The sequence below is a fragment of the Piliocolobus tephrosceles genome, chromosome 1 (genome assembly GCF_002776525.5).
Source record: "Piliocolobus tephrosceles isolate RC106 chromosome 1, ASM277652v3, whole genome shotgun sequence".
In the NCBI taxonomy this organism is placed as follows: domain Eukaryota; kingdom Metazoa; phylum Chordata; class Mammalia; order Primates; family Cercopithecidae; genus Piliocolobus; species Piliocolobus tephrosceles.
This window is the reverse complement of record NC_045434.1, coordinates 39,096,634-39,120,458: the sequence shown is the minus strand read 5'-3', so window position 1 is coordinate 39,120,458 and position 23,825 is coordinate 39,096,634. Positions and strand designations below refer to the sequence as shown.

Here is a 23,825-nt window from a genome sequence, read left to right as displayed (position 1 = left end):
AATATTGACATCATATAGATTCTGCCAGTGCACTTGTTGTCTAGATGAGGAAACAGATTCCTAGTGCTTCCTATTTCATCATCTTCCTAGGAGTCCCTCCAGCACCACCACCAATTAATTTTTAAATGTCTCACTATGGCTTCTATGAGCAAGAGAGCAAGAGTAAAAGCAAGGAGACAAATTAAGAGATGATTTCAATAACCAGGTAAGAAATTCTGGTGGCTTAAACCAGATGGTAGTAATGAAGGTGGTGAAATCTGTTGGTTCTAGATTAGGCAATTTTACTATGTTCTGCGGCCACCATTAATTTTCTCATTTCTGACTACAGTGAGATAAACAGCCCAGTCCATCAGATTCCTGCATATTTCTCTAGATACCAATATTTCCAGCTAAGAGTTTACCTATTGCCATAACATGGGCTGAGCTATGCACATATCTATAAATTCAGCCAATATTACTATAGTACTGACAGGCATAAGATCATTATGAAATGTGACTTCCTATGTTTCTACACACACAAACACACACACACGCACACCAATGCTTACCTCCTTCTGGGGACTTAATGAAACTGATGAGCTCCTGACAGAGAATGTAATGGAAACACAAGTTTGTTTTACAGAAGAAAGGTAATCGGTATTTTTCCAACCAGGTCAATAACCCTTTGTATTTGGCAATCTAGAGTCGAAGCAAAATAGAAACAAAAATGCTAAATGAAACTGAATTGCTAAAAAAAAAACCAACTTAGTAAGGGGTGACTAATCGTCTTACACTTGCAGTGTCTGGCCAGAAGGAGAGGTGTGTTGATTAAAAATAATTCCTATAAACCTGGAACCTGGACTTAAAAAAAGAAATATCAAAGAGGAGCAGAGATTTGCAAAGAAGTAAATGGATCGGTAGAAATAAAAAGCTTCATCTTTCATGAAAAAATTCTTTCTTATTCCTGAGTGAAGTTGTTAAAGCAAAAATCTAAGTCTTGCTTGACAGAAGAAAAGCAGAAAAGATTTGGGTCTGCGGTGTCAGATCACAACTTTATTCAATTTGCTTCTTTGTAAATACACTCATAATTTCTAATAAGCTCGTAACCCCTATCAATTGCACAACATGTACAAAAACAAAGATTCACACATACCATCATTTAGAATACAGGATGTATTCCTGAGGGATCAAGCCACAGAGAAAGGAGGTAATTTTTTTTTCAGTTTTCAGGGTTATTCTTGGGAAATCAAATGTAAGCATCAGCATAGAATGTCTCTTCTCAACTCTCCAGAATTCATGGAAAGCAAAACTTTGTTGTTATCAGGGTTTAGAGTGGTCTTTCTGATCCTATATGACCATTATAGGGGATGTGGAAGCCACTGGTAAGTCTAAGGTCTACATAGTGGAAAAGGAAAACAGAAGTGGGGACAAGGGGAAAAATAAGAAAAGAGAAAAAGGCCATAAAGAAAAAAAATTGGGAGAAAAACATGCCTCTGGAGAATAGTCTAGTAGTCATTAGAAATTGCAGAGAAGCCAGCACCACATCGCACTTATTCCAAAATTGACCACATAGTTGGAAGTAAAGCACTCCTCAGCAAATGTAAAAGAACAGAAATTATAACAAACTGTCTCTCAGAACACAGTGCAATCAAACTAGAACTTAGGACTAAGAAACTCAATCAAAACCACTCAACTACATGGAAACTGAACAACCTGCCCCTGAATGACTACTGGGTACATAACGAAATGAAGGCAGAAATAAAGATGTTCTTTGAAACCAATGAGAACAAAGATACAACATACCAGAATCTCTGGGACACATTTAAAGCAGTGTGTAGAGGGAAATTTAGAGCACTAAATGCCCACAAGAGAAAGCGGGAAAGATCTAAAATTGACACCCTAACATCACAATGCAAAGAACTAGAGGCTGGGCGCGGTGGCTCAAACCTGTAATCCCAGCACTTTGGGAGGCCAAGACAGGCAGATCACGAGGTCGGGAGATCGAGACCATCCTGGCTAACATGGTGAAACCCCGTCTCTACTAAAAAAAAATACAAAAAACTAGCCGGGCGAGGTGGCAGGCGCCTGTAGTCCCAGCTACTCGGGGAGGCTGAGACAGGAGGATGGCATAAACCCGGGAGGCGGAGCTTGCAGTGAGCTGAGATCCGGCCACTGCACTCCAGCCTGGGCAACAGAGTGAGACTCCGTCTCAAAAAAAAAAAAAAAAAAGAAAAGAAAAGAACTAGAGAAGCAAGAGCAAACACATTCAAAAGCTAGCAGAAGGAAAGAAATAACTAAGATCAGAGCAGAACTGAAGAAGATAGAGACACAAAAAACTGTTCAAAAAAAATCAATGAATCCAGGAGCTGTTTTTTTGAAAAGATCAACAAATTTGAGTGGGCCGGGCGCGGTGGCTCAAGCCTGTAATCCCAGCACTTTGGGAGGCCGAGACGGGCGGATCACGAGGTCAGGAGATCGAGACCATCCTGGCTAACACGGTGAAACCCTGTCTCTACTAAAATATAAAAAAATTAGCCGGGCGTGTTGGCGGGCGCCTGTAGTCCCAGCTACTCGGGAGGCTGAGGCAGGAGAATGGCGTGAACCCGGCAGGCAGACCTTGCAGTGAGCTGAGATCTGGCCACTGCACTCCAGCCTGGGCGACAGAGCGAGACACCGCCTCAAAAAAAAAAAAAAAAAAAAAAAAAAAAAAAAAACAAATTTGATAGACAGCTAGCAAGACTAATAAAGAAGAAAAGAGAGAAGAATCAAATAGATGCAATAAAAAATGATAAAGGGGATGTCACCACCGACCCCACAGAAATACAAACTACTATCAGAGAATACTGTAAACACTTCTACACAAATAAACTAGAAAACTTAGAATAATTGGATAAATTCCTGGACACATACACTCTCCCAAGACTAAACCAGGAAGAAGTTGAATTCCTGAATAGACCAATAACAGGCTCTGAAATTGAGGTGATAATTAATAACCTAACAACCAAAAGAAATCCAGGACCAGACTGATTCACAGCCAAATTCTACCAGAGGTACAAGGAGGAGCTGGTACCATTCCTTCTGAAACTATTCCAATCAACAGAAAAACAGAGAATCCTCCCTAACTCATTTTATGAGGCCAACATCATCCTGATACCAAAGCCTGGCAGAGACACAACCAAAAAAGAGAATTTTAGACCAATATCCCTGATGAACATCAATGCAAAAATCCTTAATAAAATACTGGCAAACAGAATCCAGCAGCAATTCAAAACGCTTATCCACCATGAGCAAGTGGGCTTCATCCCTGGGATGCAAGGCTGGTTCAAAATACGCAAATCAACAAATGTAATCCAGTATACAAGCAGAACCAAAGACAAAAACCACATGATTATCTCAATAGATGCAGAAAAGGCCTTTGACAAAATTCAACAGCCCTTCAGCCTAAAAACTCTCAATAAATTCAGTATTGATGGAACATATCTCAAAATAATAAGAGCTATTTATGACAAACCCACAGCCAATATCATACCGAATGGGCAAAAACTGGAAGCATTCCCTTTGAAAACTGGCACAAGACAGGGATGCCCTCTCTCACCACTCCTATTCAACATAGTGTTGGAAGTTCTGGCCAGGGTAATCAGGCAAGAGAAAGATATAAAGGGTATTTAATTCAGAAAAGAGGAAGTCAAATTGCCCCTCTTTGCAGATGACATGATTGTATATTTAGAAAACCCCATCATCTCAGTCCACAATCTCCTTAAGCTGATAAGCAACTTCAGCAGTCTCAGGATACAAAATCAATGTGCAAAAATCACAAGCATTATTATACACCAATAACAGACAAACAGAGAGCCAAATCATGAATGAACTCCCATTCATAATTGCTTCAATGAGAATAAAATACAATTGCTTCAAAGAGAATAAAATACCTAGGAATCCAACTTATAAGGGATGTGAAGGACCTCTTCAAAGAGAACTACAAATCACTGCTCAATGAAATAAAAGAGGACACAAACAAATGGAAGAACATTCCATGCTCATGGATAGGAAGAATCAATATCGTGAAAATGGCCATACTGTCCAAGGTAATTTATAGATTCAATGCCATCCCCATTAAGCTACCAATGACTTTCTTCACAGAATTGGAAAAAAATACTTTAAAGTTCATATGGAACCAAAAAAGAGCCCACATTGCCAAGACAATCTTAAGCCAAAAGAACAAAGCTGGAGGCATCACGCTACCTGATTTCAAACTATACTACAAGGCTACAGTAACCAAAACAGCATGGTACTGGTACCAAAACAGAGATATAGACCAATGGAACAGAACAGAGCCCTCAGAAATAATATCACATATCTACAACCATCTGATCTTTGACAAACCTGACAAAAACAAGAAATAGGGAAAGGATTCCCTATTTAAAAAATGGTGCTGGGAAAACTGGTTAGCCATAAGTAGAAACCTGAAACTAGATCTCTTCTTTACACCTTATACAAAAATTAATTCAAGATGGATTAGAGACTTAAATGTTAGACCTAAAGCCATAAAAACCCTAGAAGAAAACCTAGGCAATACAAGTCAGGACATAGGCATGGGCAAGTACTTCATGTCTAAAACACCAGAAGCAATGGCAACAAAAGCCAAGATTGACAAATGGGACCTAATTAAACTAAAGAACTTCTACACAGAAAAAGAAACTACCATTAGAGTGAACAGGCAACCTACAGAATGGGAGAAAATTTTTGCAGTCTACTCATCTGACAAAGGGTTAATATCCAGAACCTACAAAGAACTCAAATTTACAAGAAAAAAAAAACAACCCCATCAAAAAGTGGGCGAAGGATATGAACAGACACTTCTCAAAAGAAGACATTTATGCAGCCAACAGACACATGAAAAAATGCTCATCATCACTAGCCATCAGAGAAATGCAAATCAAAACCACAATGAGATACCATCTCACACTAGTTAGAATGGCAGTCATTAAAAAGTCAGGAAACAACAGGTGCTGGAGAGGATGTGGAGAAATAGGAACACTTTTACACTGTTGGCGGGACTGTAAACTAGTTCGACCATTGTGGAAGACAGTGTGGTGATTCCTCAGGGATCTAGAACTAGAAATACCATTTGACCCAGCCATCCCATTACTGGGGATATACCCAAAGGATTATAAATCATGCTGCTATAAAGACACATGCACACATATGTTTATTGCGACACTATTCACAATAGTGAAGACTTGGAACCAACCCAAATGTCCATCAGTGACAGACTGGATTAAGAAAATGTGGCACATATACACCATGGAATACTATGCAGCCATAAAAAAGGATGAGTTCGTCATGGATGCAGCTGGAAACTATCATTCTCAGCAAACTATCACAAGAACAGAAAACCAAATACCGCATGTTCTCACTCATAGGTGGGAATTTAACAATGAGATCACTTGGACACAGGAAGGGGAACATCACACACCGGGGCCTGTTGTGGGGTGGGTGGAGAGGGGAGGGATAGCATTAGGAGATATACCTAATGTAAATGACGAGTTAATGGGTGCAGCACGCCAACATGGCACATGGATACATATGTAACAAACCTGCATGTTGTGCACATGTACCCTAGAACATAAAGTATAATAATAAAAAAAAGATGCTAAACTATTTAGACAAAAAAAAAAAAAAATGAAATTGCAGAGAAGCATCTGAATCTACATCTGATAATGCATACTCATAATAATTATGTGGCCCATGGGCTGCCACTTTCCATCCCACACCCATCAAAGACATTGCCAGTCAATTCCCAGACTCTTTCTTGCTTAGATGTGCCCTTAAAGTTCTTCTCAGCACAGTTTCCCAAGTGTCTAACCTATCACTGTAGACATGAGAATCACATTTGCTAACTATGGACTAGAATATTATGGAAAGGATTCACCAGCAATTCCTTGGATAAGAAGTAAAAAATGTAAAAAGGAGAAGTGTTGACCTGGATTGATGTTGTTAGTTCTACTCACCTGCTTTACAATTTCTCCTATAGTTACCCTCTGGACTTCCTCTTTTTCTCCCTCTCCCAATTCACATATCAAATAGTTCCCTCAGGCCAGGCAAGGTGGCTCCTGCCTGTAATCCCAGCAATTTGGGAGGCCTAAGCAGGTGGATTGCTCGAGCTCAGTAGCTTGAGACCAGCCCTCGGTCTCTACCAAAAATACAAAACTTAGCCAGGCATGGTGGCATGTGCCTGTGTGGTCCCAGCTACTTGGGAGGCTTAGGTGGGAGGATTACTTGAGCCAGGGAGGCAAAGGTTGCAGCGAACCAAGATCGCACCACTGCACTGCAGTCTGGGTGACTGAATAGACCCCCATCTCAAAAACAAAAACAAAAATAAAAACAAATTAACAACAAAAAACAGATATAGTTCCTGTATCCTCTACCCTAAACCCTGTACCTCTGAAGAATTTTACTCACCAAGTTACAAGGTATTTCTGGCCACAAGCTCCACTGTGAATTTTCAACAGTATAAAATGGTGTCTGACCAAAAACCTACAAAAGAAAGCTAGGAAACAGTCAAGGGAGTAGAGCTTCTCTTCATGTATATGACACAGTCCATCTGCAGCCACAGAGGAAGGGAGGTTCCACGGCTCTTTTCTTTCAAGGGACATTAATTCTTAAATTTATTCTACTGCATCATCTTGCCCTGCACACATGCAAAAAAGCTCTAAACAGACTGAATTGCAAGATTCATTTATCTTTTGGCTCCACCATGCCCCAACCTGGGACTTGTCTTTCCTGCGGAGCCTGAGCCAACCTGAGAGCTATTTGCTTGTGTGCAAAGGCCAAGGCCCATGATATTAGAATGTATTTACTTTGTGTATTCAGTATTCACTTTTCTCCCTGGACTTAGAGAGTTAAAGCAAATGTCTAAAATGTTTTCCCAGTGAAAAATAGCTTTGGATTTACCTAAACTGGAGAAGACAGAGAGAACTAAAGATGTGGAGACTGGGGATACAGATTACATAGGGAGGTGTTGGGAGCAAGCCCCCCAAAATCTGGCCATAAACTGGCCCTAAAACTGGCTATAAACAAAATCTCTGCAGCACTGTCACATGTTCATAATGGCCCTAACGCCCACGCTGGAAGGTTGTGGGTTTACAGGAATGAGGGCAAGGAACACCTGGCCCGCCCAGGGTGGAAATAGCTTAAAGACATTCTTAAGCCACAAACAATAGCATGAGTGGTCCGTGCCTTAAGGACATGCTCCTGCTGCAGTTAACTAGCCCAACCTATTCCTTTAATTCGGCCCATCCCTTCATTTCCCCTGAGGGATATTTTAGTTAATTTAATATCTATAGAAACAATACTAATGACTGTTTTGCTGTTAATAAATATTTGGGTAAATCTCTGTTTGGGGCTCTCAGCTCTGAAAGCTGTGAGACCCCTGATTTCCCACTTCACACCTCTATATTTCTATGTGTTTGTCTTTAATTCCTCTAGCGCCACTGGGTTAGGGTCTCCCTCATCGAGCTGGTCTTGGCAGGGAGGCATTGAGAGTGTCCAAAATTGATAACGTTAATTCTAGTATACCATCCCCCTTTGTCATGGAAAAGAGACTGTCACCTGGGCAACCACCTTTGAAGTAGATGGGAAAGGACTTCAATGTTTACAGCTTTGTAAACTTAAGCAGTCTCACCATGGACAACAAAATGTCTTCAAAGTGTCCCAGAAGTATTTGCAGAAAACTAGAGGGGCTGAAGCTCCAATTCCTAACTGAACTCTCAGCACATCATGTCAGTCTGACCATCTCCCCAAGTAAACAGCCCCACACTTTTGTTAGTGTATGGCCCTCTTCCCTCAATCTCATTTGTCCCTTGTCCCTGGCTGTGAGGTGCTGAAGGAAGGTGATGTTGCTGTCTGTATTTTACAGTTAAAAATCTGCAAAGGAGACTCAGTCCTTAGGGATCTCTCTCTGCTCTGCACTCAGTCTGTAACACAATACACCCTGACTGGTATGTTAAGCTACCTTTAAGGAGTGGCTGTAGGACTGTGAAGTTGTGAGATTATGTAGGAATGGGGTTTGGAAGCAGTTTCACTACCCGACATTTATACCATAGAGGGCACAGGCTACAGTGGAAAACACATCAGTCCTGGAGCCAGCAGACTTGGTCAGCTCCTAGAACTGCCCCAGATTCAGTGTGTGATCTTAGGCATATCATTTAACTTTTTTTTGATGGAGTCTCGCTCTGTCACCTGGGCTGGAGTGCAGTGGCACAATCTCGGCTCACTGCAACCTCTGTCTCCCGGGTTCAAGTGATTCTCCTACCTCAGCCTCCCTAGTCGCTGGAATTACAGGCATGTGCCACCATGCCTGGCTAATTTTTGTATTTTTATTAGAGATGGGGTTTCACCATGTTGGCCAGGCTGCTCTCAAACTCTTGACCTCAAGTGATCCACCTGCCTTGCCCTCCCAAAGTGCTGGGATTACAGCAAATCATTTAACTTCTGAGATCCATTGGTAAAAAGGGAAAATACTTCCTACTTCACATGGTGACTATGGGAGTTAAGTGGTAGAAATTTGTAAACTTAAGGAGTATTCAACATGAACTACTACTGCTGGCTCTCTTTATAGGCCATAGCTGCCTAAGTGGTCAGGACTTTCTTATACTCTTGGCTGGAACTCCCTCCCCATATCACTCTCTATTTCTAGAACATTATTGTGAGATGATTTAATTGTGTTGGTGAATTGACTGATTAACAGGTCTTAAGATTACTTCTTGACTGGGCGTGGTGGCTCTCACCTGTAATCCCAGCACTTTGGGAGGCCAAGGCAAGCAGATCATCTGAGGCCAGGAGTTTGAAATCAGCCTGACCAACATGGAGAAACCCTATCTCTACTAAAAACACAAAAAATTAGCTGGGCGTGGTGGTGCACGCCTATAGTCCCAGCTACTTGGGAGGCTGAGGTGGGAGAATCACTTGAACCTGGAAGGTGGAGTTGGCAGTGAGCCAGGATTGTGCCACTGCACTTCAGCTTGGGCAACAAAGGCAAAATATGTCTCAAAAAAAAAAAAAAAAAAGATTACTTCTGAAACCTTCATTAAGACAGTGGCAGAGACAATAGTAAGAATGAGAAACACATGAAAGACCCACTCTCAGAGAGGCCTCTTCCTTATCCTGATTTTAATCCTGTTGCCTGACACCACCATCCATCTAAGCACCCAAATCTATTACCCTTGCTTCCTTTCTTCCTGTTACCACCTCGCCCAATATTTAAACAGTGACATGGTCCTATATTTTGTTTTGTTAACAGTCTCCTCTACTTATCCCATCCCCTTCTCCCCTTTCCCTTTAGACCCTCATTACTTGCCACCTAGATGATTGAAACAACCTCCTAACCACTTTCCCTTCCTCCTTTAAGGTCTCCTGCCCACCCATTGGCCAGACCTCTGCAGAGTAGTTTTCTCAAATGAAAGCCTGAACATGTTACTCCTTTACTTCAAATCCTTCGATGGCTCTCTAACGCCTTAGGGTAGTGTCCAAACTCCTAGGCATAGTTTGCCAGATCTCCAGGGCTTGGCACAGCCTGCCTGTGCAGCTTACCTCTTGTGGTGTGTGTCTCACCCGCACAACCATTCTTCAGCCTTTCTGAGTTACTTACGACTTGCCCCAAAGTATCAAAGGATTGTATTCTTTGGTGCCTTTCCTTTCTGTTCTGTCTATAAGGCTTTTGCTTTTCTTGCTACTTACTCTGTAGTCTTTTCCTCCTATTTTTATTTATTTTATTTATTTTTTATTTTTTTGAGGTGGAGTCTTGCTCTCACTCAGGCTGGAATGCAGTGGTGCGATCTCGGCTCACTACAACCTCTGCCTCCTGGGCTCAGGTGATTCTCGTGCCTCAGCCTCCCAAGTAGCTGGGATTACAGGCTCCCGCCACCACGTCCAGCTAATTTTTGTATTTTTAGTAGAGACGTGTTTCACCATGTTGGCTAGGCTGGTCTCAAACTCTCAAACTCAGGTGATCCCCTGACCTTGGCCTCCCAAATTGCTGGGACTACAGGCATGAGCCACGGTGCCTGGCCTCCTCCTATTTCTTTATGCATCCTTTCCTCCTCACCTTCCGCTTCCAGTTAACTGACAAGTACCTCCTTGTCTTTTAATATTTGGCTTGTGTCAGCTTTTCCTGACTTTTCCAGGTAGGGATGATCTCTCTGTCTCGTGAGTACTGTACTCTCACTGACTCCTGAAAAATTCTGTCATGTCACCCAGACCTTCTAAATATCTCTCCCACTGGACTGGGAATTCCATGAGGACAGGGATGCAGGGATGGTGTCATTAATATGTGCCTCCCCAATACTAAGCCCAGCCCAGGGGCGGGCACAAAGTAACTACCCGATAACCACTGTGGGATATAGAGGGTGTTTTTCCCACTTAACTGAAATTTCGCCTTTTACTGTATACCCTCTCACGGCAAATGGTGCATCAAGATGAGCCACAATTCAAAAGGCACCAGTGTTAAAATGTCACCGAGCATTTAAACCAAAACAGATTCAGGATAAGTCCAGGTTTGGGTTTAAGAATACTTGGATGTTTGAGGTCTGTTTTAGTTGCATAGATTAAGGAAATAGATAGGCTTGTTCCAGTCAACAACCATCGCTATATGCTGAACACCTAGTAAAGGGAGTAGAGCAGAATAAATAATCCTCAGTCCTTGTCCTGCAGGAATTCACTGTCTCATAATCTACTGGGGTCCACACACACACACACACACACACACACACACACACACACACACATGCAACTCAAGAGAGTTGCAAAGTGCCAAGGGGCTCAGAAGCAGAGAAGTTCCCATCAGGAGGTTCCAATGCTGAGGACCTAGGAATTCCTTAAGGAGAATGGAATTTAAGCAGATATTTGAAGAATATTTAAGATTTTCATAGGTGGAACTACGGGAAAGGTATTCCTGGCAGAAAACAAACATAGCCCAAGCAGAGGTTCAGAGGTGGGGGAATGCCAGGGATACCCAGTGAGGATAGAGCCTATGTCACCAGAGCACTGGGAATCAGCAGAGGGTGTGATGGGAAGTACCTTCGGACAGGTAAAAGCAAGTAAGGAGGCTGGGGATTTAGGATCTGAGGACATCAACCATGGGAAGCTTTTGGAGATTTTAAAGGTGGTTCTGGTTCATGTTTATTTGCTCAAATTAAAAGAGTTTTTTTATTTAAGAAGAAATTTAGTAAAACCCCAAATAACAATAAGCAAACAAAAAAGTCACTCAGCTCTGTGAGATTCCCTACTCAGCTGCTAATGAAATATTTGTATTTAAAGCTGAGAATGCTTACCGGGAGGGAAAGAAATGTGTTGAAAAAATCGGCAAAGATTTCATCCTCTAGCAGAATTATAAGATTTGTAGAACCGATTATCTCTACATGGAGAGAGAGAAATAAAAAAACAAAACATGAATCAGAATCGCATTCAGGTTCAGAAAATGAAGCAATCGAATGGATCATTTCACATTGCCAAATCTCAGCATGATGACAGCCTTTAGGGTTATCCAATTCAATTTCTCCCCTTCTCCTGGACTCTCTTTTTCAATATCGTTCTGCTTAAACACTCCCAGCTGTGGGGAGCTCACTCACTCACAGGTATGCCCATTCCATTTATGAAGAAGGCGAAGTGGTAGATTTCTTGTTTCCCACTGTGACTATATTCCTTTACCTTCTATGTGTAAAGATTATGCCCTCTGAAGCTTGACAGAATTCACTTAAGTCCCCTTAAAAGAGACAGTGCTTCCAGTATTTATAAAGACATCACAGATGTCTGCTTACCACCAACCCCACTGGCTAGTCACCAAGCAGTTCTTCAACCCATTCCTCACACGGCCTTCTCTCCATCTGGTTCTCTCATTGGCTGGAGTGGTACTCACAACTGAAACACTTCAAATGCTTCCCAGAGCAGAACATAAGAGAACTCTTGCCTAGGTTGCATCTGATGCTAACATAATGGGGCCTAAAATGGGGTTAGTTTTGGGGGCTCTCATATTACACTATTAACTCCATTATGCTTTTACTTACGCAGTCACATTTCAGAAACCAGGGGCAGGAATGTGCATTTATTCCAGTCAAATTTCAGCTTGGTAGGTTTGGTCCAGCATTACAGCCTGACAAGAGCTTTCTTGAATGCTAATTTCATCATGCAACATAATTATTACTTCTCTCAGGTGTGATCATCATGCTGCCCAAGTTAAGTCAAGGAGATGAATGTTGAATGTCATAAAGCCAAACACGGAGACCCCAGGTGAACAAAACAACTAACTCCTTCCTTTAATTTACTGCCTATGCTCCTTAGAGGACAATGGTCAACTAGTGAATAATAAACTAATTGTTTGATCAATGGCCCAACATTACTCAGTCATACCCAAAGTTCATAATGAAAGACTGAAAAATGGGTCCGAATATTATGTCCTAAGCTCATCTCTCAATCTAAGCATCTGATGAGGATAGCATCTGATGAGGACAGTAAGTGCCATGCACAGTCACGAACATGTAGTTATGATAACATAAGAAAACTAAATGATCATTTTTCCTGATGACACTGGGTGGTTGTTGACTTCATATAATAGAAATAGAATTAGAAACTCCTGGTCAGGCATGGCAGCTTATCCCTGTAATCTTTGGGAGGCTGAGGCTGGTGGATTGCTTGAGGCCAGGAATTCAAGACCAGCCTGACCAACATGAAACCCTGTCTCTACTAAAAATACAAAAATTAGCCAGGTGTAGTGGCGGGAGCCTGTAATCCCAGCTACTTGGGAGGCTGAGGCAGGAGAATTGCTTAAAGCCAGGAAGTGGAGGTTGCAGTGAGCTGAGATCACACCACTGCACTCCAGCCTGAGCAACAGAGTGAGATTCTGTCTCAAAAAAAAAAAAAAAAAGAAACCCAGACAAACACTATTGTGAGTGACAGAGCTGGTATCAGCACTTGCCCTCTGTTCACATACATCTTTTTTCTTGCTGTTAAGTGTTATGTGTGTTTTATCTGTACCCTTCCCAAGCCCTCTGCTCTTCTTTTTATAAGCAGTCTTTGATTTATTTAATCTATTCCATATGGATGATTCCAAAATCTGTGTTTTCAGTCCAGACTTTTCTTCTTGACTCTGATTTTAAATGTACATGAGTTATGGGCCAGATCTGTGTGCACATCCAGTAGGCACTTTCATCTCAACTTGTTCAATGTGTCCAGACCTCCCACCTGCTTCTTTTCCTACATTCCCAGTCCCAGTTACTGGAATCATCATTCTATAAATGATCTAATCCAAAAAACTGAGACTCTTCTCTCTGTCTCTGTCCCTGTCTCTCACTCTCACTCTCAATCTCTCTCACTCTTGCTCTCTTGTTCTCCCTCTCTCCCCTTTACGCCCCCCACATGCAATGGGGGACTATGCTATATGGTTTCTCTTTGTACCTATCTTTGGAATCTGTCTTCTTATTTCCATCCATAAAGTTACTCTTCCATTATAGGTCTCTATGCTCTCTCACCTAGACTATCGCATCAGCTTCTTAACTGGTCTCCCTAGCTCCCACCTCTTGTCCTTCCAACCACCCTCCACATACTGCCGCCATAATCTGTTGATATTATTGTTAAAGTCTTTCAAAATCTCCTCGATGTCCTAGAAGGTAAAATCCAAACTTTCTAGTATAGTATCTGAGGCTTCACCCCATCTGGCCTTTGAGTTTCCTCCCAGCCTCATTTCCTGCCTCTCCACACTCTCTGCCTCCTGTTTGCAAGCTAAGCCAAGACATTGCTATTTTCTGCATGTGCTAGGTACTCTCACTTGAAACCTCCACATCTTTGTTCCCATATTCCCATTGCTTAAAATGTTTTCTCAAGCACAGTCAGCTCACAAATTAATAGTCATCCATTAAGAACTGGTTTACATATAATCTTCTTGGTGAACCAAGAATGGTAGAATCTACCACAATGGTCCCTACACCATCACGTATATCCTCCATTATTACAATTAACAAGTCTTACTGTTTTTATTCATTGATATATCTGTCTTCCTCATCAAACTGAGCGTATGAGAGGAGGGACTTTGTTTTTTCACCTTCCTATTTCTAGGCTCTAAAAGTGTTTCCACAATGTCTAAGTTCTGTAAATGTAGAATAAATTGTTCTTTCAAAAGATAGTCTTCAATTTTTTTTTTTTTTTTTTTTTTTTTGCCAAAGTCTCACTCTGTCACCCAGGCTGGAATGCAGTGGCATGATCTTGGCTCACCACAACCTTTGCCTCCCAGATTCAAGTGATTCTTGTGTCTCAACCTCTCGAGTAACTGGGATTACAGGTGCCCGCCACCATACCTGGCTAATTTCTCTATTTTCAGTAGAGATGGCTTTCACCAAGTTGACCAGGCTGGTCTTGAACTCCTGACCTCAGGCAATCCACCTGCCTCAGCCTCCCAAAGTGCTGGGATTGCAAGGATGAGCCAACGCTCCCAGTCAATGATTTTCAATCTTTTGGACTTTTGTTTGTTTATCATTCATAGAGTCTAACATGGATTTGTTAAACGAGTACATTACTGAGCCCATCTGAATGCAGAAAAGTGGGGTTTGGCAGAAATTCCCCAGTGATTGTTTTTCATAGTTACACACACTGCTGGTGGCAAGGGGCTTGACTATGCTAGGGCTTGCCACTGACAAGACAGTCTTAAGGAGATACAGAAACAAGGCTCTGTATATCCTTCTCTTCCTCATCCTCTCATTTCTCCATTCTTGTTTTTCCTTCTTACCTGTTCTGCCTTCAAACTTCCTAATAATTTGAGAAGGCTTTTAGCACCCATTCCACACCATGATAATATTGACTTGGCAACAAATTAAATCACTGCATAATCTCAAACCCCACACCAGTCTTCTCTCTGGAGGAAAGCTGTCCCAATCCACATTTTACTTCCTCCCTCTTAGTTGTCTTATGAATAAGGCCCTGACCTACCCTCAAAGATCTGGTGGCAGAAGATAGGAGGAAGGGGAAGAAGGAGAAAGAGAAGGAAAACAAAGGCATGAATAACACAAAAGTCACCCATGGTGCCCCTGAATGGCTCAGATCTATTAACCACTGGGAAGATGAATGGTTTGCCTTATTTGAGAGACTCAAGGCCTTGGAGACATCCCTCACAGAGACTCACCAGCACTGCTCATGTTGTCATGCTTTTCCTGACACAGTAATTTGTTAGGGGCAGAATTATCCCCCAGTCAACAGAACTTTATCCATTGTGAACAGGTAATGATGCCTTCTCTAAGGGGTTCCAGATTCTATCTGGAGTGACCTACTTACTTCTGGTGTAGGCCTTAATCTGAAGATAAGACTTTATCTTACCTAATCTGCTGAATCCCCTTGGACATACAAGACTCCTCCTACACTTAAGCCTTTAGTTCATACTATTTTATTTGACAAGTTCTTTATAATTGTGCCCAAGATCTCTTGTCTGTTCCAACCTCTCCCATGCTAAGGTGACTTTTGCATTGCTAAAGTCAGCTCCTAAGCGTCTTGTAAACAATTAAATTTGATGTAATTTTAATAAGCACTATCTCCTGGATATTCTGCCCATTTAAAACATCAACCTCCATTGCTTGAGCCCGGGAGTTTAAGGCTGCTGATCACACCACTGAACTTCAGCTTGGGCAACAGAGTGAAACCTCATCTTTAAAAAATTAAAATTAAAACATCAGCTTCCAAGAGGCTTGAATTCCCTTTCTCTGAAAGCTCTTCAGGCACTTGGTTTTCTCATTAAACAACACTTCATTTCTCCTGTTCTTCCCTAATAGGAAGTAAATATTAAGATGAAAGACTAAAAGCCCTGTAACCCTTCAAAATTTAGCCAAGAATTACTGAGAATAGAATTCTTCAACCAGAGAGGGTTTAAAGAATTTGAAAGTTTTGGGATTGTAGGTGTTATGCCCAGACCGTTTATTCCTCGAAGAAGACCACCAGAGTCCAGAGTCAAAGCCAAGCGGCAAGGATCTTTATTGCAAGTTCGAAGTTGGTCCCTCTGTTCCACAACATACAAGAGAGCCCCGAACAATGCATGCGCTCGCTTCTTATACCCCGATGTAAACAGGATATGTAAAGTTACAGAGAAACAAGGGAATTCTTCTGGTTACAGCATTACAATTGGTTTACGTTTTAAGTTATACTTTTAGTAGTTTTCTTATCGGTTCCTGCGCTTTTACAATCGGTTGTAACCTTATCGGAGATTCTCCAGGCTATGATAATGTGTTTGTGTTCTTTCATAGGAAAGCTTATATAATGTCTACTTCTTTCTATATAGACACAGTAACAGTCTGATCTCTCTTTCTTTTCCCCACAGATAGGGTTGTTGTTAAAAATCTAAACTGCCAGGACCTTCCCCTTGCAATTCTGATTGAGAAGGGCTGGAGCTCAGGAGTCTGTATATTTTCCAAGTGCCTCAGATAATTATTATCATCAGGCAAATATAGAAAATATTGGGGTCAGATGCAGTGGCTCACATCTATAATCCCAGCACTTTGGGAGGCCAAGGTGGGTGGATCAGTTAAGGACAGGAGTTCGAGACCAGACTGGCCAATATGGGGAAGCCCGTTCTTTCCTAAAAATACAACAAAATTAGCCATGTATGCTGGTGTGCACCTGTAATCCCAGCTACACAGAAGGCTGAGACACAAGAATAGCTTGAATCTGGAAGGCAGAGGTTGCAGTGAGCTGAGATGGCACCACTGCACTCCAGCCCAGGCAACAGAACGAGACTGTGTCTCAACAACAACAAAAAAAAGTGGTTTCTAAATGAAATAAAGCTGCATTCACATCTCAGATCTGACATTTACTAGATCTGATCTGGTATGCAAAACTCTGGGCATCTCCTTTTCCCAAGTGCACAGTTACCCTGGAAATGACAGCAGGTCTCTTTGGCAAAGATTAGGAAGAATATTCACAGTAAACACTTGCAAAATATTGCAAGATTCTTCCTAATGGGTAAAATGCTTTTTTCATTTCAGAGCTTCGAGGTCTGACTCAGGGCTGAAAATTGGATGAGGGGCCTGATTCTCTGCCATGATGGCTCATTTTAAGCTCCTGTTCATTCATTCATTCACTCAACAAATATTTATTGGGCATGTCTATGTGACACAAACTGTTCTAGGTGTTTGGGATGCATCACTGAATAAACAGTCTAAAATCCTTGCCATCACAGAGCTTATACTCTCCAGTAGAATCTTATTGAATGACCACACATTTTTTTAAGGAACCCCATGACCAATAACCACCACAAAGAATCTGTGGGTTAGATCATTCAGATATCCTCACGGGCTCAACAGCCTATTATGATAACTACTCTTATTTTGTTTTTGATGGTTAACACGATCTCCAGTAGAAATCAGAGCCAATTTCAACTACAACACATCTTTTTCAGCATCTGTGGTTATCCCTATTGTGCTACTACTGCTAGCACCACCACCATTGAGTGTTTGTTGTCATAGGCACTGCTGTGCATAACCTCTCATTGCTCCTGAGCTTCTGAGTCTTCCTTCAAGATGAAAAGTTTTGGGCTGGTCATGGTAACTCACGCCTGTAATCCCAGCATTTTGGGAGGCTGAGGCTGGTGGATCACTTGAGTCCAGGAGTTTGAGACCAGCCTGGGCAACATAGTAAGACCCCACCTCTATTAAAAAATGATTTTTAAAATTAAATGTGTATATGTTCTATATTTAATTAGATGTTATATATTTAATTTAAAAAATTAAATGCAGGCCGGGCGCGATGGCTCACGCCTGTAATCCCAGCACTTCGGGAGGCTGAGGCGGGTGGATCACGAGGTCAGGAGATCAACACCATCCTGGCTAACACAGTGAAACCCCATCTCTACTAAAAATGCAAAAAATTAGCCAGGCATGGCGGCAGGCGCCTGTAGTCCCAGCTACTTGGAAGGCTGAGGCAGGAGAATGGTGTGAACCCTGGAGGCAGAGCTTGCAGTGAACCGAGATCGCACCACTGCACTCCAGCCTGGGCGACAGAGCGAGACTCCGTCTCAAAACATAAATAAATAAATAAAATAAAAATTAAATGCATATATCATATATTTAATTTTAAAAATTAAATATGCATTATATATAATTAAATATACATTTATAAATATAAATGTATATACATAAAGAAAAGTTCTGGGTGGAGGGTCTGATTGCTGAGTCTAGGACAGGGTATCCATGTCCTTACTGCCAGGGCCAAGAGAGGGACTGTCTGGTCCCCTCTGGCATCCGTAGTGGGAGACAGTCCCTCCAAGACTCACACAATAAATTTTCACTCCAAATAAAACAGATGGTCACTGGCCGGGCGCTGTGGCTCAAGCCTGTAATCCCAGCACTTTGGGAGGCCGAGATGGGCAGATCACGAGGTCAGGAGATCGAGGCCATCCTGGCTAACATGGTGAAACCCCCGTCTCTACTAAAAAATACAAAAAACTAGCTGGGCGAGGTGGCGGGCGCCTGTAGTCCCAGCTACTTGGGAGGCTGAGGCAGGAGAATGGCGTAAACCCGGGACGCGGAGCTTTCAGTGAGCTGAGATCCGGCCCCTGCACTCCAGCCTGGGCAACAGAGCGAGACTCTGTCTCAAAAAAAAAAAAAAAAAAAAAAAACAGATGGTCAGAGAGTGAGTGACCAAAAGGTTTTTGAGATATACACACATATCTCTATGTTAACTGAATTCTGTGCTGAGTTATATGCATCTAAGTTTAACAGGAAGAAGAACTACATGATGTTTACTGGGTGCTTGGACAATAGTTATATACTTTTCCTGCTCTTCTCTCTATCCCTCTATCACTTCGTTTAAATGGGTCATTCAAGACCAAATGGAGAGCAAGTGCCCTTTCCAGGCTCATGTAAATATGATGCCCTCTGGTGTATGGTGTTGAACATTACACTTTTCTTTTCAAAACTCCACTCTGTAATTTGAAGGTTTTGTTTTTGTTTTTCCCCAAACATAATCTTCAGTTCGTTTTACTTTCCAAAGTAATTAGGATCACTGTCAGAGTGCTCACACCTGCTGTGACATGAGGAGTACAGAAAGGTCCTTATCAGCCAAATAGTAGATCTGCTTATTCCACCATCATATCTGGCCTTAACTATAATTCTTTGTGGCTTTGCAGGCCCCTGCTAATATTATTTTACCGGAAGACACATGTTGTGAGATATAATATTTAGAGGCAATCATTTACTACAAGAGATGAATTTGTTAGTATTTAACAAGGCTTCAAAAGTACTCAAAATAGAATGGGTCTAAGGGTTAACACGTGGTTTTGGTATTTCTTCAACTTTCATCTTTGTGGAGAAATAATATCTTGAAATACTAATAGTTGGGTTTTGCTTCCCAACCCTTACAGATGACTTTTCCTCTATTTAGTCAAAGATATTGCATCAAGATGAGGTAAGATTATAATAGCAAAAAACAAGAAGTCAATTTTAGGTTAAAAAATCTAAAATATGCTCTTAATATCAAAAAGGGGAGGTGTCGCCAGGCGTGGTGGCTCATAGCACTTTGGGAGGCCAAGGCTGGAAGATCACTTGAGCCCAGGAGTTTGAGACCAGCCTGGGCAACATGACAAGACCCAGTCTTTACAAAAATCAAAAAGAAAAAAAAATTTGCTGGGTGTAGTGGTGCCATCTGTAATCCCAGCTACTGGGGGTGACTTATGGGTTGTGTGGGAGCTGAGGCAGGAGAACTGCTTGAGCCAGGAGGTCGAGGCTACAGTGAGCTGAGATGGTGCCACTGCATTTCAGCCTGGGTGATAGAGCAAAACCCTGTCTAAAAAAAAAAAAAAAAAAAGTCAGGGGGAGGCCTGAGTGAAGTAGAAACCAACTTTACCATATCAATGGGAAAGCATGTACAGAGAAGCAGATTCCCTGCCCCCTCAGCCTCAAGGGTACTAGAGGAGGTTCCACAAAGCTAGAGGAAGAAGGAGCTGCAAGGCTTGGCCAAGGCAAATATATCCAAGGTTGTGGGGGAGAAGCAAGGGGCTGGGAGCCAGAGGTGACAACCAGGAAAAGGGCAGAACCTACAGGGGATGCTGCAGAGCTCCACTGGTCCCCAGGACCAGAGAGAAGCATGGAAGCTGAACTGCACCTGAGGCATATTTTATTTCCACACCAGGGACCGCTGTTCATCTCCAGCGGGGAGCAGCGTTGTTGCCTGATCGTTCCAACGACGCAAGTGTCAGCTTTCTGTGGAAGCTGCCTGCTGGTCACATGCCGAACATCCAGCACACGCATGCCATCCCACATTCTGAGACGTGGCTGAGTCCCCACCTCTCAATGACATTGGGAAGCACCCTCCACCCCCACAATAACTGAGAATGCCCACCAACCCCCAAAACCAGGTGGTGAAGGTCCCTGACAATCAAACAACTCATTCCTGCTGCACCTTCGCTTTTGACTGAGAAAATTAAAAAGGAAGAGTAGGGCCAGAACCAAAGGATGCATTTGCTCTAGGAACTAGAAAAGGAAACAAGAAGGATGTCCCTGCTCTCACCCTGGAGAGTCCCTGCTCTCACCCTCCTCTGTCCTAACTGGATGCTTTAGTTTTGTCAGGAGTGAGGGAAGCTTGACAGATTCTTCATGTCCTGGAGAAAGCAGGGGAGTGTCTGGGCACAGTGGCTCATGCCTGTAATCCCAGCACTTTGGGAGGTCGAAGCGGGTGGATCACGAGGTCAGGAGTTCAAGACCAGCCTGGCCGACATGGTGAAACCCCACCTCCACTAAAAATACAAAAATTAGCCAGGCGTGGTGGTGGGAGCCTGTAATCCCAGCTACTTGGGAGGCTGAGGCAGGAGAATTGCTTGAACTCAGGAGGCAGAGGTTGCAATGAGCCGAGACTGTGCCACTGCACTCCAGCCTGGTGAGACTCTGCCTCAAAAAAAAAAAAAAAAAAAAAAGCAGGGGAGAAGCAGAAGGGGAGGCATGAAGGCACTCTTTGCAAGTCCCCAAAAATTTAAATCTATTTGGAGTTCTACCCTCCTTGACACCTAGCTATAGCATTATGTGACATAGTTAAATATCTAGCTACCTTAAGCCACTTTCTTAACCCTTTTGCGTTTCAGATTACTCAGCTCTAAACCTCTCTGATAAGACATTTGTGAGGATTAAAAAGAAAAATATGCAGCATAAACAAGCCATTGAACTTTATTATACATGAGAACCAGAAAGGAGTGGTTCCAGAAGAGTCTACTGCTTGGGAATCAATAAGATATGTACAGAGCAATGGGCTGAAAGGCCTGGAAGAAGAATTTTCCAAACTCTACACATGGGGAGACTGGGTTGAAGAAAGTCTGGAAGCAGACGAGCCTCTGAGCTCTCACTACATGCAGGGTGTTGCTTTGCTCTATTAAACCTTGCAGAGGGCCGGGCATGGTGGCTCACATCTGTAATCCCAGCATTTTGGGAGGCAGCAGCAGGCAGATCCCTTGAGCCCAGGAGTTCGAGACCAGCCAGGACAATGTAGGGGAAACTCATCTCTACAAAAATAAAAAATTAGCTGGGCATGGCATGATGGTTTGCACCTGCAGACCCAGCTACTGGGGAGGCTGAGAGGGGAGAATTGCTTGAGCCCAGGAGATTGAGGCTGCAGTGAGTGATGATTGCATCACTGCACTCCAACTGGACAATTGAGTGAGACCCTGTCTAAACAAAAACAAAAACAAAAACAAAAATCCTGCGGAAGAAGTTACCTTCAAGGGTTCGATGTTTCATTTGATAAATCACAAAGTAATCAAAGGAAAGACCTCAAGAACATTCTAGGACTTTTGTAGAGTCAAAAACAGTCTCTTCAATATGAGAAATGAAGAGGTCTAGAACAAGAAAGAATGAAGAGGTGGTTATTGTAATGGGTAGATTATTATGTACTAAATATGACTAGTGGTAGGAATTCTATGTGCTGGGTGAAGGATATTTGTAAAAAGGCCCCAAGGCAGGATTTCATGAATTTATTTTAATGTCCTCATGGGAGGAGAATGAGGGATGCAGAGATGTGCAAGGCACACAGATTACTGTTGCTGGAATTGAGGAGAGAGGGGAGGGGAAGGAAATACTTGTGGATCTAAGAGTGAGGGTCACAGTTGCATGCCTTGTTTCATTCTCCTGTCCTCTGCACACTGCTCAGGAAATGAGACTGAGAGAAACCAGAAGGGGAAGGAGGGTATGCCTGTCCCAGAGAAGTCTGATGCCTCAGGATGAGACACCTCTGAAAGAAGGATGCAGGATTCTCCTCTCTGGCAGCTCCATCTCCCACAACTTCTCATGCAGATGTCCTGGAGTATGCAGGCAATGAGAACCAATTGTGGCACATCCAGGTTCAGGCCTTAACAAAAATGTAGCAATACCACCAAAAGGAGAAGCCATAGATCCAGATCATCAAAATGGCACTGAAGATCACATGCCAGCAGAAGAAGGTGGTGACAAACATAATGTCATTTCTGTCATCATCCATCCATTGATAGCCAGAGATTGGTTTGAACAGCATAAAGCCTATGTGCATCAGCCAAGAGCCTGTGATCATATACAAAAAGGCCTTCATGATCCAGAGCAGCAGCATGTTGGGAGCCCACAGCTCTGCGGTCACCACCAGAGTCAGCAGGAACATGGCCTGGGTGAGCAGCACGTGAGACTGAAGCTCCACTCCTTCTGTGTCCTGCAGGTGAGACACCATCAGGGGCAGAAATATGAACATGCCCAGAGCTTGGGCACCTTGCTCTAGAGCAGCACATCTCTTAGGCAGCAGGTTCTGGCTCACCATGTCTACACACCCACTCAGCAAGAAAGTCATATAGAGAGTGAGATGCTGCCACTGTTTGCGGAACATAAAGTTTCTCTGATGATACATCTTGCTGATAAGTACAAACTGTCTAGGAATGCTGTGCAATTCTTGGGCTACTAAAATGCAGGCACTCAGTATCTTCAGCAACCCAATGTAGCATATTTGCCATAGCCTTGCCCATCTTCCTTTGCTCCAGGGATGGCGTGGTGGATACTGGACAGGGGCATTGCATATCAAGGCTCTGGAGACAAGTTGTGCATGATAAAGTCCATAGAAGAAGAAAGACAGCCCTGGGTACAGATGACCCTCAAAGCCTCCCATTGAACTGAAAGTAAGTCTGATCAAAGGCAGAAGCAAAAGGCTCAGGAATGACCATTTACTCAGGGCCACCCAGGCTCTAGAATGTGGAGGGAGCCTCCTGAGGCTTACTTATATTCTCTATCCAGCCCACTGAATCCACATACAGAAAGGAAATGGTTTTGGAGGAGGCCCAAACCTATGGTGGGGTGGGTGTCATGGTTTCCGTCTGGTCTTCTGCTCTGGTTCATTGGTAATCAGCTAACCGTTGACAAGCAATGAAATAAGCATATTCTCCAGCATAATGCTTGGGCGTCTGCCATTCTCAGAGACCATGTTTAAAGGGTCCCCCTCTTGCCTCTCCTCCCACTAACCCTTGACCACATCACTACCTTCCTTACCTCACTCCTGTACTAGTCTGTTCAGGCTACTATAACAAAATACCATAAACTTGTAACTTACAAACACCAGAAATTTGGCTAGACGCAGTGAGTTATGCCTATAATTCCAGTATTTTGGGAAGCTGAGGTGGGAGGATTGCTTGAGCCCAGGAGTTCGAGACCAACCTGGGCAACATGGTGAGACCTCATCTCTACCCAATAAAAAAACAAAAAAAATTATTTTAAAATTAGCTGGGTGCAGTGGTGTGCACCTGTAGTCTCAGCTATTCTGGAGGCTGAGGCAGGAGGATCCCTTTAGCCCAGGAGGTCAAAGCTGCAGAGAGCCATGATCACCTA

The 23,825-nt window shown here is 42.8% G+C and overlaps 2 protein-coding genes across 2 annotated transcripts in view; both read right to left on the bottom strand.

Moving 5' to 3' along the window:
- RGSL1 (regulator of G protein signaling like 1) overlaps positions 1–15,158 on the bottom strand; it is a 104,561-nt gene extending 89,403 nt beyond the window's left edge. The window contains exons 1-4 of the mRNA XM_031934174.1: positions 15,146–15,158; positions 11,310–11,392; positions 6,442–6,516; positions 549–678 (exon numbers count right to left, since the gene is read on the bottom strand). Of these exons, the coding sequence (XP_031790034.1) occupies positions 549–678; positions 6,442–6,516; positions 11,310–11,392; positions 15,146–15,158 (301 nt within the window). The remainder of the gene's footprint in view (positions 1–548; positions 679–6,441; positions 6,517–11,309; positions 11,393–15,145) is intronic.
- A 7,171-nt stretch (positions 15,159–22,329) lies between these two features.
- Positions 22,330–23,112, bottom strand: LOC111536898 (transmembrane epididymal protein 1-like). Its single transcript, XM_023203389.1, has one exon. The coding sequence runs from the start codon at positions 23,110–23,112 to the stop codon at positions 22,330–22,332; it is 783 nt and encodes a 260-aa protein (XP_023059157.1).
- Between the last annotated feature and the right edge of the window lie 713 nt (positions 23,113–23,825).